This window comes from Panthera tigris, chromosome C1 (genome assembly GCF_018350195.1).
Source record: "Panthera tigris isolate Pti1 chromosome C1, P.tigris_Pti1_mat1.1, whole genome shotgun sequence".
NCBI lineage: Eukaryota > Metazoa > Chordata > Mammalia > Carnivora > Felidae > Panthera > Panthera tigris.
The window spans coordinates 16895405-16910236 of record NC_056667.1 but is presented as its reverse complement, the minus strand read 5'-3'; the positions used below and the strand labels follow the sequence as shown (position 1 = coordinate 16910236).

Sequence of the window (14832 nt, the reverse complement as noted above, 5' to 3'; positions counted from 1 at the left end):
GGTGCTTGGGTGACTCAAGCTTGGATCTAACACCCAGGTGCCTGGGTGGCTCAATCAGTTAAGCGTTGACTCTTGATTTCAGCTCAGGTCATGATCTCTTGGTTCATGGACTTGAGCCCCACGCTGGGCCCCACGCCGACCACAAGGAGCCTCCTTGGGATTCTCTCTTTCCCAGTCTCTCTGCCCCTCCCCAGCTCATGCTCCATCAAAATAAATAAACTTAAAAACAAATCAAAACACCAGAAGCAAAAGGGACAAAAAGAAGAAAAGATAAATTGGACACTAAAATAAAAAACTTCTGCAATCACCATACACAAAGAACTCTGACTATTCAGCAATAAAGACAACCCAATTTTAAAGTGAGCCAAGGATGTGAACCAACATTTCATCAAAGAAGATATACAACAAATGCCAATAAGCACAAGAAAAGATGTTCAATATCATCAGTCATCCTTGTAACGCATATGAAAACTACAATGAGACACCCCTTCACATCCACTAGGAGAGCTCAAGACAAGGATATGGGGGAACTGGAACCTTCATCTGCTGCTGACGGAAACGTAAAACGGTGTGGCTGATGTGGAAAAGTGTTTGGCAGCTCCTCAAAGAGTAAAACACTGAGATACCATATGACGCAGCAATTCCACTCCAAGTATATACCCGAGAGAGTTGAAAACATACGTTCACACACACAAAACGCTGTACATAAATGTTCACGGCAGCATCACACATAACCAAAAAGTGGAAACCCAGATGTCCGCCACAATGATGAATGGATAAACAAAATGCGGTATATCCATACAATGGGATATTATTATGCCATGGAGTTGTGTCAAGTACCAGATGGAAATACACCATGGATGAACCCCGAAAACATACCAAAGCCAGACACAAAAGACCACATATTCTATGATTCTGTTTACATAAAAGGCCCAGAACAGGCAAACCCACACAGAAAGTAGGTTAGTGGCTGCTAGGGCAGTGGAGAACCAAGAATGACTGCCAGTGGTCCAAGTGTCTTTTGGGGGTGATGAAAATGTCCTAAAATTAAAACTGACTGTGGTAGTGGCTGCAAAACTCTGTGAATACATGCTAAAAACCATTCGGTCGTACCACCTGAAAAAGGTAAATTTTATCCTTTATCAACTATCTCAATAAACGTTTTTAAGAAATGTTTTACCACATGCTTTCTAGCCATACTTTCTATTGAAACAGTAAAATAAAAACGCTCGGGCTTCTGCCCTCTAGCTCATTTCTGGGGGCTGGGAGTCTCCCATCTGTGTCTTTTCTAACCCACGCTTTGGTAAAAGCCGCCAAAAGCCTTTCCTCCTTCTAGCGCGGGGTATTTACTCTTGCAGAGAGATCTCTCCAGCGGGCGGCTGAATGTGAGGGCTCAGTCTGGGTAATAACCCATCTCAAGAAGCTCACACTGACTCGGCACATGCATTTAAAAATTACAGCTGTATGCGTAACTTATAAAATCGCACGATTTTAAACATGTACTCTAAAAGGATACATCTCCAGAAAAAACCCAAGTCTAAAAAGTCTGCTCCTGGCACTGCCTTGGTGCCCTGCACCGTCGGGTGTTCCATGTGGTCCTTTGTCTGAGGCTGAGGCTGCCTCCTGGCAACGGAAACGCAGCTTCCAGTTCTGCCACTTACTTAGCTGGGTGACTTTGGCCAAGCTGCTTCAACTGTGTGCCTCAGCTTGCTCATTTCCTAACGTGGGGCTCACAAAACCTGCCCACTGCTGCTGAGCAAAAATAAAACGTAAGTGACTCTCTGAACACACGGCATCTGGCACCCAGAGAGGTGAAGCAGCTGCCGTCTGTATATTCTGTTCCGTGACAAGTCTTTTCCTCCCTAGGTATTTGCACCTTGACTAATTGACATTATCAGCTTCCTCACCGGTTAAAAAAAAAAAAACAAAAAACCCTAAGTCAAAAGATCGTTGAGAGAATAAAAGGAAAGAGGAAAACTAGCGCCCAGCAGGGCTGGAAACAAACAAACAAAAATGTTCGTTTCTTTTCGGTCTCCATAGCCAAGGCCATTTCTTTAGCATGCCCCTCCAGCCCCAATGCGCGCCCAGCTGAAACTCCTTGAAACACCGCCGAGAGGCCTCCAGACACATCCGCGGGCCAACAGGCGATGCCCGTCTCCAACAGCGCCCACCAGGACTCCACGTCAGGGAGCCATGTTTCCCAGGCCAGAAAATGAAAAGGTGCACAGACGCAAGGAGTAAACCACCCCTCCCCGCCAATCCCCCTTCCCAAGACGGCCGGGTCCCGGCACAAAGACTGCTTTCAACACCCGCGAAGCCCTTCCCCTCCCTTCCTCTCCCCCCCACCCCCCCCACCCAGCTGGTGGGGAGGCGCGGTGAAGACCCGACGGGCTGGGAGGTCTGGGTGGGCGTGCGGCTCGAGGCCCAAGACAAGGGGGCGGTGGGGGTCGCCGGGGCCGGACAACCTAGAGGAAGCCAAGCAACCGGGGTCTGCGGCGTGCGGGAGGGGTTCGCGCCTCACCTTCGCTCGCTTGCGCCGGCTGGTCCGTCGCCCCTCCGGAGTCTCTGCGATTCCCGTTTCCATGGGGGTCGCAGATCCAGGCACGACGGTAGGCCCGGCCTGAGGCCCGGCGGACCCCGGTGGCTCGGCCAGGCCCCCGGGAGGGGAGGCCCGCGGAGGCTCTTTCTTGCGGGGAGTGCGCTCCCCCGCCACCCCCGGCCCGGCCTCGGCAGGGCCCGACAGGCCCGCGGGCGGCGCGGCCACCTCAGAGCCGTTCTCCGCGCCGCCCGCTGCCCCGGGGCCGGCCTCCGTCCCGGCCGCCGCCGCGGCCGCTGCCGCCGCAGCCGCCGCCGCGGCCTTCTTCCCAGACAACATCTCGTGCCGCCTGGCCGCCGACGGCCGAAGGGGCCGCTCTGTCTGTCGGTCCGTGAGTCCGGAGCAGCCTCGCCTCTCCTCACTTCGCGCAGGTAGCTCGCTGCCAACCGCCACGGCGTACGCACGCGCTGAGCGCGCTCCCGCAGCGTCCGGACAAAAAGGCCCGAGACGCCCACAGCCCCGCCTTCCCCCGCTGCCATAGAGTGGCATCCTCGCGGCTAGAGCGGCACCACGGCACGGAGCACGATGCTTTCCTAGAGCGTCGCCTTGGCCTTTGGCGTTGGCCCCAGCACCTTCTCGCTCCTAGGGCTTGGGGGCCGGACTGCACCTCCGCGGGTGACATTCCCTGCACCTCCGAGGGACTTGCATACATACATAAATTCATTCATTCACTCACTCGTCAGCTCAACCAATATTTATTAATGCTTACTACGTGACAAGGGTTTAATGATGAAGTTTTTGCTTTCAAAGAGCTTACAAGTCTAGTGAGGAGAAAACATTGAAATGTAACTGGTAAGTCATCTTACTGTTTCGCAATTGTCCGGCTTGGACATGGGAAATCTTGGGAAAGCAAGTGAGTTTCCTCGTAATAAAATGGACAGAAATTAGGAAACCCAGGTTTGAGTCTAAACTGGATTGCTGTTGCCTCCAGGGCTGTGTTCATATTCTTCTGTCGACCTCCTTCCCATTAGCTCTCACTCACTCATACCTCCTCCCACTCCCTATGTGTTCCATACATAACACCTCTTTCTACTCCAGGTTAATTCTTTCTAGTGCTGCAGATGGTGGTGGTGACTTATTTTTTTCAATTCCTCCAGGACTCCTTTAGTGACCGAACACTGGAACAGCTTGTCTTCTTCAAGCTTGTTTCAACTTATTACGCACAACTACAATTGCTTTTTTACACATCTCTCTTCAAACTATAATTTTCTTTCTTTTTTTTTTTTAGTCTTTTTTTTTTTAAGCAATCTTTACACCTAGCGTGGGGTCCAACTTACGACTGTGAAATCAAGAGTCACATGCTCTTCTGAGCCACCCAAGTGCCCCTTCAAACTGTAATTTTCAAAAAATTATTCCACTTACATGAAGTTCAAGAACTAGTAAAACTAATCTCTAGTGCTAGAATCCAGTCAGTGATCCCTTGGGATGAAGGTGAGAGTTGACTACAAAACAGCAGGAGGGAATTTGCTGGGGTGATGGAAATGTTTTTTTATCCTGATTGGATGGATTTTAGCCAAAACTCACTGTACTATGCTGTATATATTTTTATATTTTACTTTATGTCAATTTCACTTCACTGAAGTTGAATTTTTTTTAACTATGCAAACAAAAATAAAAAAAAGGAAGGCAGTTAAGTTCAGGAAAATTAAAAGCTGTGCGAGAAAAAAAGGTGTAGTCATAGTACAACATATGGCTCAGCTATGAACTACACTGATGTGGCCATAATAACATAATGAATATTGTTTTCACCAAAGTGATGGAATTACATTGAAAGAATGGAGAAAAGAGAAAATTTGTGGAGGAGAGAGATGAGAGGGGTTTACAGAGCAGGGACGAAAAGGGAATGGGAGAGGTTCTGCATGGGAGCTAAATCCTCATCTTCCATCATAAAAAGATAATATGTAATGTTAAATGAGAAATCAAGAATTAACACTACAAGCATACAATTTAGATATATCAAGATAAATGCCAGAAGAAACAGTTAAAAAGTTGGAACAAGTTATCTGAGTCATATAATTTGAGGATGGGAAGGGGTGAGATAGGAGATCAAAGACTGTTTTAAACGCACATTGTTTGCACATTTAATAATTTTATAAAACTTAAAATTAGATTTTTAAAATATATGTATCCTTTGACCTAGCAATTCCACTTTACAGAAGACATTCTAGGAAAAGATGTGAGTATGTGTACAAAGATTTAACTTTAATGCTGTTTACCTCAGGTTATATATAATAACAATAAAGAAGAACTAACCTAAAGGCCCAATAAGTGGCCACTAATTCAATATATTAAAATATCATAGCCATTAAAATTGACATTTGAACATGAAGAACTCTCATACAAAATAATGAGCATATGTCAAAGATTTATTTAACTCATTATTTTTAAAATGTTTTTATGTTTATTTATTTTTGAGACAGAGAAACAGAGCGTGAGTTGGGGAGGGGCAGAGAGAGAGAGACACAGAATCTGAAACAGGCTCCAGGCTCTGAGCTGTCAGCACAGAGCCCGATGCAGGGCTCGAACTCACGGGCTGTGAGATCATGACCTGAGCCAAAGTCGGACGCTTAACCGACCAAGCCACCCAGGCGCCCCACTAATTTATTTCATTTTTAAAAGTTGTGGTAAAATACACATAACGTAAACTTTATCACCTTAACCATTTTTTAAGTTTATTTGAGAGAGAGGGAGTACGTGTGGGGGGGGGGAGGGGCAGAGAGAGAGGGATAGAGAGAGAATCCCAAGCACTGTCAGTGCAGAGCCTGATGTGAGTCTTGAACTCCCAAACCGTGAGATCATGACCTGAGCCGAAATCAAGAGTCGGGTGCTTGATGAACTGAGCCACCCAGGTGCCCCTCACCTTACACATTTTTAAAAAAAGTTTATTGATCTGTTTTGACAGGGGGCGTGTGCATGGGGGAGGGGCAGAGAGAGAGGAGCGAGAGAATCCCAAGCAGGGTCTGCACTATCAGCAGGAACCGTGAGACCTGAGTGGAAATCTAGAATCAGATGCCCGACCAACAACGGCACCCAGGCACCCATCACCTTAACCATTTTTAAGTGTATAGTTCACTAGTGTTAATTATATTCACACGGTTATACAATCTCCAGAACTCTCCTCGTATAAAATTCTGTGTCCATTAAACCACAACTCATCATTTCCCCCTGCCTCCTAGCTCCTGGCAACCACCATTCTACTTTGTGTCTCTGTAGATTTGCCTGCTCGAGATATCTCATATTAAGTGGAATCAAATGGCTTTTGTGTTTTCGTGACTGGCCTATTTCACTTAGCATAATCTCAGAGTTCATCCATGTTGTAGCATGTTACAGAATTTCCTTCCTTTAAAACATTTTTAATGTTAGTTCATGTCTTTTATCAACACATATATAATTACTTGTCTTCCAGTCTGTTGAAGCAATAGGTCAGACAGCATGTGGCACGATAATGTCTGTTAAAGTGGCTAGCCATAAAAACTCCAGCGCCACATCACTCCCGATGAAGATGACTGATTTTGCCATTTTCATCCACCTTACAGTATTTCAGGACAGCCAGCTTAACCTTCTTTCTCTTTTGCTGCTTCTTCTTGGGAGTGGTGGAAGACTTCTTCCTTAGCACCACCACGACGTCTCAACACAAGATGAAGACTGGATTCCTTTTGAACGTAGTTGTCAGACAAAATACGTCAATCTTCCAGTCGCTTGCGAGCAAAGACCGGTCTCTGCTAATCAAGAAGAATTCCTTCCTTATCCTGGATCTTGGCTTTTATTTTCTACTGTATTTTATGGTGCAACCTGAAGAGTGATGGTCTTTCCCATAAGGGTTTTCATGAAAATGTGCCTCTTGACAGTGGTTCTACCTTCCGCCACAGATGGTGGATTGGAAAGGAGAGCACTGCAACAACCAACAGAGTTTTCTGAATTTCCTTCCTTTTTAAGACTGAATAATTCCATTGTATGTGTATATACAGCATTTTGCTTATCTATTCATCTGTTGTTGGATTTGGGGGTTGCTTCCACTTCTGGCTATTGTGAATAATGCTGCTGTGAACATGGGTGTACAAATATCTTTTCAAGACCCTGCTTTCAGGGTGGCTGGATGGCTCGGTCGGTTGAGCATCCAATGATTGATTTTGGCTCAGGTCATGATCTCACAGTTTGTGGAATCGAGCCCCACGTTGGGCTCTGCGCTGACAACACGGACCTTGGGATTCTCTCTCTCTCCCCCACTCTCTGCTCCTTCCTCCCACGTCTCTGTCCCCACCCCTGGCCTATGCTCACATATGCTCACTGTCTCCCTCTCTCAAAAATAAATAAATAAAAATTAAGAAAAAAAAAAGACCCTGCTTTCAGTTATTTTGGATATATACCCAGTAATGTAATTGCTAGAGCAACTTATCCAATTTTTAAAAAGTTAACATCTGACTTTACAGAGTCAGTACCCTAATCAATATCAAACAGTAAGTCAAACAAAGTTACCTTCCCCTAAAGCATCAGGTGACCAACAGGTAGACCAGCTGGACAATATTCTAGCGTGACTGTGAACAAGCTCAATGTAATCTTTTTGCCTTATTTACAGATCTTGGGTAACTTTTCTTTGCAGACTCCCTCACTATGAGAGTAGGGGCTCTGTGCTGTTGGCCATTTTATTCCCAGTGGCCAGGCCCAGAAGTACTGTTGAATAAATGAGGTATCACTAAGGCCTACATCACCTGGCTCTTGTGAGGACATCATGAGATATTGTTTGCAAACTGCCTGTCAAAGTCTGACACATAGTGGCTGCTTAAGACATAGGAGTAGTTAATATTATTGTTATGCGGCAGCTGGGAGGGGGACTGGTTATGACTTGGAGGAGGGCGCAACCACAGCTCCTGTCATGGAGGGTAACTGTCCTAGAGGGGTCACCAAGGCAGGGTCTTGGGGCCTGGGTGCCTCTAAGCCATAATGTTGGGGGAACTAATGCTTCTTTTTAGGAATCTCCATGGGACACTTGCTTCCTCGGGCACCATAGGAGCATTGGTGGCTTGGCTGATCAGCTATAAGCCAGCCTTGTTTGGGTTCCTATTCCTTCTGCTGTTGCTTAGCAACTGGTTGGTCAAGCATGAAGTCCAGCCCACCCCCCTAGAACCCCAGCAGGTGAGCGAGAGGGGCCTTAGCTTCAGCTAAGGATGATGGGACATTTACAGCTAGACTGGAGGATGGGGGACAGGGAAGATGTCAGGATAATGGGGCAAGATTGAAGAATCCACAGCTCTGGTCTAAGCCCCTGCTCTTCAGCTCCCACCTGGGTGATGGAGGACGAAGCACTTCCTTCACAAGGCTTCAGTTACCTTGGCTGTAAAATAGGGACCATCCCTAGACAAACAAGAAAACAAACTCTTAAAATACAGAGAACTGGTCATTGATGGAGGGGAGGTGGGTGGGGGGAGGGGTGAAATAGATAAAGAGATAAAGAGAGAGAAGTAAGAGTACACTTACATTGATGAGCACTGAAAAATGTACACAGTCGTCGAATCATTATATTGTGCACCCGAAACTAATATAACACTGTATATTAATTATACTTCAATAAAAAGAAAGAAAGAGGAAAACTTATAAAAAATAAAAATAGGGACCATGCCAGACTCTTTTGCTTCATGTTTGATGTCAGTCACCATGGTTTGACAACAATAACAACTACTTTAAAGCGGGAGAATTTTAAATAGATGAGCTAAAGATACCTGTGTAACATAGACACATCTCTAGAATAATGAAAACAATAGAAATGTACCCAGATTATGACATGTTTCATACAAAATTAAAAAAAAACATGTAAAACAATACCCTGCCTTGTTTATGGATGCCTATGTATATTGAAGATATATTAAGGCTGGATTTCTCAACCTCTGCACCATTGCTACTTTGAGTTGGATAGTTCTTTATTTCAAGGGTCTGTCTTGTGCCCTGTTGGATGTGAAGCAGCATCTTTAGCCTCTACCCACAGAGGCCAATAGCATCCCTCACCCCCTTTTCGTAACAACCAACAATGTCTACAAACACTGCCAAATGTCCCGTAGGGAGGCAAAAGAGCCTCCCATTGAAAACCACTGGTATAAAGAAATGTATGGAAAAAATACTGAATTCAGGACTGCAGTTGAGATGAGGTTCAGGGAGGGAGGGAAACCCTAGGAGAAGGATCCACAGGGGACTTCACATTACATTTATCATATTTTATTTCTTAAGCTGGAATGGAAACATGGGTATTTGCTGTAATAGTCACTTGTCTTGCATCCCTGAAATATTTAACTTTACTTTTATTTATTTTTTTAAGTTTATTTATTTTGAGAGATCACGCATATGTGCGCAAGTTGGGGAAGGACAGAGAGAGAAAGGGAGGGAGAGAGAGAGAGAGAGAGAGAGAGAGAGAGAGAGAACCCCAAGCAAGCTCCACACTCAGTGGGGAGCCTGACGTGGGGCTCCATCTCATGACTGCAAGATCATGACCTGAACCGAAATCAAGAGGTGGTTAAGGCTTGGACTTCAGCTCAGGTCATGATCTCACAGTTGTGAGTTCGAGCCCTGCGTGGGGCTCTGCGCTGCCGGTGTGGAGGCTTCTTGGGATTCTGGCTCTCTCCTCTCTCTCTCTGCCCCTCCCTCCACTCATGCTTTCTCTCTCAAAATAAATAAACTTAAAAAAATTAAAACATTAAAAAAATAAAATGGTTTTAAAGATGAGGGATTTGTAGCTGAACCCTAAAGAAAAAAATTTTATTACTAACTGCATGGGGACAGATGAGGATTATAGAGATATACTGAGACTTGGCAGTTGGTGATTTTATGAGGCCTGACTCAAGTCTCAGAAGGGCACACTGTGAAACACAAGCTCTGGAAACAGATATATCTGGGTTAAGTGTCTTATGTCCCCTGTGAGTGCAGATTACTGGGCCATCACATTTATTCCTATGAACAAAAGGCAAGTATGGGTCCCCATACTTGGGAGTTCAGGGAGCTCCCAAACGCAGGTTGGATGATACTGAGAAAGGGACCTTTCCTCCCTAGACCCCAAATCTCTCACCCACCAGGTGTGGCAAAGATGCTCTCCTTGCAGGCTGGTTGTGAGGACTGATTAACATGACGTTTACAAATCACTATTAACTAAGGTTTCCTTTTCTCATGGTGGGGGAGTTTAGGAAGAGGCAGAGAAACCTAAGCCACCTGAAGCGAAACCCAACAGCTGTGTCATGAACATAAAAGAAGTCGAGAGACTACATGCCTGCTTTGCCCTCCAGGACAAGGTCCTTGAACGGCTTATGTTCAGCGAAATGAAGCTGAAGGTCTTAGAAAATCAGATGTTCGCTGTATGGAATAGAATGAATCACCACAGGAGGTCAAGCCGGCAGCGGACTTTTCCCATGAGGAAACACAGACTGAGGAGGCACGACTCAATTTTCTCCATCATCTCTGATTGTACTTCGAATTCCCCTTAATGAGGTCAGAGAGACTGGGGTGGGCTGGCCTCTTCTGATGTTACCCTTACTCAGTAAAACCCAGTCAGAGACTAGTGAGTTTTCTCAGTAAACCACACTGGAGAGCATACTTCGAGGCTGAAAGGCTGATCACTTTTGGAAAAGAAATCAGTATTCACTAGGTCAGCCAGACAGCATTCTAAGATACAACCTGACAGGGCTCCAGAACCCAGCTCTTCCTCTCAGTTGGGCCACCTTAACCCTAGTTCAGGGCCCTCTACCTGTTCACCTTGAGTCTTACAATGGCTGCCCCCGCCCCCAGTTTTCCCCTTCCCTTTTGCTCAGAGGCCAGAGCCAAGGCCTGCCAAGCACAGCTCTGGGCAAGTTCACTGCCTATTTTTGAGCCTATGCCTCGCTTTGGTTGACCGAATAAAAGCCACACTCCTTGCCATGCTGTTCAGGCCCTCCATGATCTGACCCCCTTTCCAGGCTTCCCCTACCCCTTACTCTCCCTCACATGCTTTATACCTTGTGCCAGAGTACCCTAAACATCAGTTATTGGGGTACCCCCTTTGTGATTTTTGCCAGAGCCATGAACCGCCTGAATGTTTAACCTAATACTGTCCCTTTAAAGTGTTTTTTCCTTAAATAAATTTATCTGTGAAGGAAAGTGATACTAAAAATAACAATTATTATCTATACATTAAAAGGCTCTATCATTTGGCTGAAATAGAACATAACTGTCAAGAGGCACGTGGGTGGCTCAGCTGGTTGAGCGTCCGACTTTGGCTCAGGTCATGATCTTGCAGCTCAAGGGTTCGAGCCCCGTGTTGGGCTCCATGCTGACAGCTCAGAGCCTGGAGCCTCCTGCTTCGGATTCAGTGTCCCTCTCTCTCTGCCCCTCCCGAGCTCATGCTTTGTCTCTCTCTCTCAAAAATAAATAAACATTAAAAAAATTTTTTTTAAAAAGAACATACCCCCCCCCCCCCCCAAAAAAAAGACAGTGAAGACAGAACACTGTTACTAAAATGCCAGTTGGAGCTTGGTTGTCCGCTGAAGCGTCTGAGCCCGGGAACTTTGGGTTAAAAAGAGAGATTAGCAGGTATTAGCGTTTGAGAGATACGCTAGCACCAAGCTAAGACGTCTCCATAAGGGGCCCTGGGAAGGAAATCACGACCTCACTGTGGGATCCAGTGTGGCTTTAGTGTCTTGTTGGAGCCCCACCTAAATCATCTCTGCTCAAACCAGACGACTGGTCATCCCCCAAATGCCTCCACACCTTTGCTCACTTGTTTTCTTCCCCTGGAATCCCTTATCTTCCCCTTTCTGCTATTACAATCCTTAGTGCTTCCTGAACCACGCCTGCAGGACGCTTCCCTAACCCAGCTGTAGTCTCTGTCATTCGTGCGCTCCCAGCATCTTATCTACAGTTCAATGTACCACAATCTGCTGGGATCTGATTTGCGCACATTTCCATATTCCCTCCCCACCCTTCAACTACATTATAAACTCTCTGAGGGCAAGCTCAGCATCTTGTTCATCTGTATATTGCCCCACAGCACCCAACACTGTGGCTAGTATATAGTCAGTGCTCAAGAAACAGCATCTCTGATGATCACAGTCTTATGTGTCCTGACATTTTCTCTGCCCTTTCCTTTTAGGATGGCTCTCCTATATCCTATTTTGCTTAAGAGCAGGATCTCTGGACCCTAACTGCCTGGCTTTAAATCTCAACTCCATCAACTCCCAGCTGTGTGATCTCGGACAATTCTAAGTTGTTTATTCTCTCTGTACCTCAGTTTGCTCAACTGTAAAATGGGGGGGGCGCGTAGAGCTACCAACCTCATTGCTTGTTGTGAGCATTAGGTGAGTTACCACATCCCCTCAGGTCTTTGCTCAAATGATTCCTTCTTACTGAGGACTCCCAGGACCTCCCTACGTAAAATCACAACCCTCCCTTGTGGGTCCAACGTCTTCTCCTTGCCTCTTCAAGTGCACTCTCCACCCTTTGCCTCAGGCTGGTTTAGGGCTGGCTGGGCTCCTTCACAGAGGATCACTCCTCTCAGGGAGGCTCTCTTTACAGGACCTTCTTCTTCCAGGTTTCCTTTGGAGCCAGGGCAGGGTGGTAGCATCCCCTCCATTTTTCCAGCCCAGGGGCACCACACTATCTTTGTGGGTTCCCTATATATACTGCTCACACCTTTGTAAAGCATCCCTTTCACACAGCGTCCCGGGCCACTGCTGATGGCCTTGCTGTATGGCCAGGCCATTGGACCACCCAGAACTGGAGCATTAGGAGCATATCCACATGGTAACCTCTGCTGTGGAAACAGATAAAGCAATTCAGCCACAAACTCCGTCTGTATGTGATAATGAACAAGCTCACAATAAGGCACTGCACCTCGACAGAGTCTCTGGACAGAAAAACTGATCAAAACTACAAGGCATCACATCTACTCGGTGTTCTAGATCCATGCCTGGACCTACCACAATGACAAAAAACCGGCGTGGAGGTCTGAGGTGGCCCGATGAGAATCCACTTACCTATGATGTCACTGGCACTCACAGAGTACGTCTTGCCAGAAGTGCTGGCCTGTGGCTCGAGGTGTAGCACGATGACTTTGGGATCTGATCAGTGCACAACCCGCAAATTGGTTGCCATGGATTCTGACCACCATAGACCTGGTTTAGAACACGGGGTGGCTGTTCTCTTCACCAAGCAGGTATCATCTAGACTCCTAAGGTTCTGATGAGCACCTTGGCCGTGGGCTAAAATTCCCCGATATGATACAATGTGACAATGGAACTCGGTTTATAGCTACTGCCTCCCAGTCGTGGGCCTCGTCAACGCAGAATTCACTTGCGCTTCCCCACTCGCCACCTGCAGCCAAGTGAGTCCAATGGAACTTTGCTATGGCTCGCTCCAGGTGCAGCTACATCAGCTGTGCATCATCCTCTGTGGGCACCTAGGGGAGAGAGGGGGCGCACACCTGATGTGTCAGGCAGAATGCCGACTCCTGGGTTCCTACAGGGTCAATGTTCTGGGAAAGGACAAATCATCTGGCGCATCTAGGCATATGATAGACCGCAGCTAATCTAGCAAGAACATAAGCAAGCAGACCAAGATGGAGGGCTAAATATCTTCTTGCCTTCTCTTCCAGATTTGGACAGGCAGTGCTCAAACAGCCTCTAGCAGCTGCCCAGGCCAATGCCCATGGCACGAACCTATCACAGTACTGAACATAGCCTCACCCTTACCCCTGCCCACCATACCCAGCCAGAGGAGACTGATCAGTGACTCACCCTCTGACGGTGGCTTGGACATTGCTCCTCCCTGGCCACAACCAACGACAGCTGTTGGTTGGGCCTCCACAACCATGCTCCCATCCCTTGCTCAGATGGTGTTAAGGCCCACTGGCAGAGTATCGAGCGGTGTGCTTTGTACCCCAGAACTGTTTTATGATTTGGAGAGAGGTCCTCGCGTCTGGCATGGACTCCATGGCTCAGGCCTCTGCGACGGGCTCTGGACTAACACTCTAGGCTCTCTTTCTTCCACAGCGTCTCCCCTGGCTTTGCCAACAACCACCGGAAATCCCATTACGAGACCAGCTGATTTCTACCCTGTTGATTTCTATCCCTGGTGGTCAGACTCGTGTTTGATGAGCTCTAGTCAGGGGATGGACCTTGAAAAAAACAATGTGGATTACTATTGGAAGACCCTGGGAGCGCACTCCAGGTTCTAGCGGTGAGATGACAGCAGGTGGGCTCCAGAGGGGCTCCCTTCCCCAAAGCTGAAATGATTCCACATGGTCTCCACTCACCTCAGTGTCTTCAGGTGGCTTCAGCACTGCAAGCAATTTCCCTGGTGCCTGAGCTCAGACCGGTTTTTCTTACAAGGCTGACGTCACACTGCCTATAAAACAATAGAGTAGTAGGTCTGTGTGTGTGTGGGGGGTCTTCTGAAGCATACGCCAGCTGGATGTTTCCAGCTGTGCCCAGACCCTCAAACCTCCATGACTTGGTGGCGTTTGCGGTCGTCCAGCACTCACGTCTCCTGGACCTCAGGGCTCAGTCCTCAGACCCCTTCTTCGTTTCACTCCCTGGTGATGGCTTTAAATATTATCTGCTATTTTCTGATTATTTTCTATTTCAAATATCCAATTACCTATGTCGATACTTGCACGTCTCAAAATTCTGCTCCAAACCCCTCCCACACACAGGCTTCCCCCTTCTAGTTGCTTAGGCCCAAAGCTCTGGAGCTGGGGTGCCAGGCTGGCACAGTCGGTTGAGTGTCCGCCTCTTGGTTTCCGCTCAGGTCATGGGTTGGGGGTTCGAGCCCCGCATCAGGCTCTGCCCTGACAGCATGGAGCCTGCTTGGGGTTCTCTGTCGCCCTCTCTCTCTCTGCCCCTCCCCCACTTGCACTGTCTCTGTCTCTTTCCAAATAAGTAAACTTAAAAAAACAAACCCAACCCAACTCTGGAGCTGTTCCTGGTCCTCTCATTCTCCCTCATGTCCTGCTCTAATTCATAAGTGAGCCCTACTGGCTCCTTTGGAGCATGTCCAGAGTCTGGGACTCCAGCTGCCTCCACTTCCAGACCCCCACCATCTCTCTTCTGAACAAGTTCCTGCCTGGTCTCCCCACCCCTGCCCTGGCCCCCCAGTTGGCTCTCAACACACAAGCCCAAGTGGTCCTTTAAAAATGTGAGTTGGGTCATGCGACTCCTCTGCTCTAAACCCTGCAATGGCTCCCATGTCACTCGGAGTGAGGACCAAAGTCCTTCCCGCAGCCTATG

At 47.3% G+C, this 14832-nt stretch overlaps 2 protein-coding genes, 1 long non-coding RNA gene and 1 pseudogene across 4 annotated transcripts in view; 1 reads left to right on the top strand and 3 right to left on the bottom strand.

The window, feature by feature from the left end:
- The window catches only part of KDM1A (lysine demethylase 1A), a 61794-nt gene extending 58798 nt beyond the window's left edge, over positions 1 to 2996 (bottom strand). For both annotated transcript variants that reach the window (XM_042994635.1, XM_042994636.1), the window contains exon 1: positions 2522 to 2996. In XM_042994635.1, the coding sequence (XP_042850569.1) occupies positions 2522 to 2875 (354 nt within the window). In that variant the 5' untranslated portion in view covers positions 2876 to 2996. The remainder of the gene's footprint in view (positions 1 to 2521) is intronic.
- A 2511-nt stretch (positions 2997 to 5507) lies between these two features.
- On the bottom strand, positions 5508 to 6655 carry LOC102953108 (annotated as a pseudogene).
- Positions 6656 to 7482: 827 nt separating this feature from the next.
- Positions 7483 to 10168, top strand: TEX46 (testis expressed 46). The gene is made up of 2 exons (XM_007083709.3): positions 7483 to 7729; positions 9763 to 10168. Exons 1-2 carry the CDS (start codon positions 7538 to 7540, stop codon positions 10057 to 10059), a joined length of 489 nt encoding a protein of 162 aa, XP_007083771.2. The 5' UTR covers positions 7483 to 7537; the 3' UTR covers positions 10060 to 10168.
- On the bottom strand, positions 7550 to 13942 carry LOC122240944. Its single transcript, XR_006220761.1, has 3 exons — positions 13860 to 13942; positions 12583 to 13004; positions 7550 to 7948 (listed from the first exon to the last, which is right to left on the bottom strand). It is a non-coding gene; the product is annotated as an uncharacterized LOC122240944 (long non-coding RNA).
- Between the last annotated feature and the right edge of the window lie 890 nt (positions 13943 to 14832).

What these genes read in the sequence shown, in the direction of transcription:
- TEX46 (XM_007083709.3), top strand. Translation starts at nt 7,538, where the DNA reads ATGTTGGGGGAACTAATGCTTCTTTTTAGGAATCTCCATGGGACACTT. An exon ending in CCCCCCTAGAACCCCAGCAG is followed by an intron (nt 7,730 to 9,762) that starts GTGAGCGAGAGG and finishes GGGGGAGTTTAG; the next exon opens with GAAGAGGCAGAGAAACCTAA.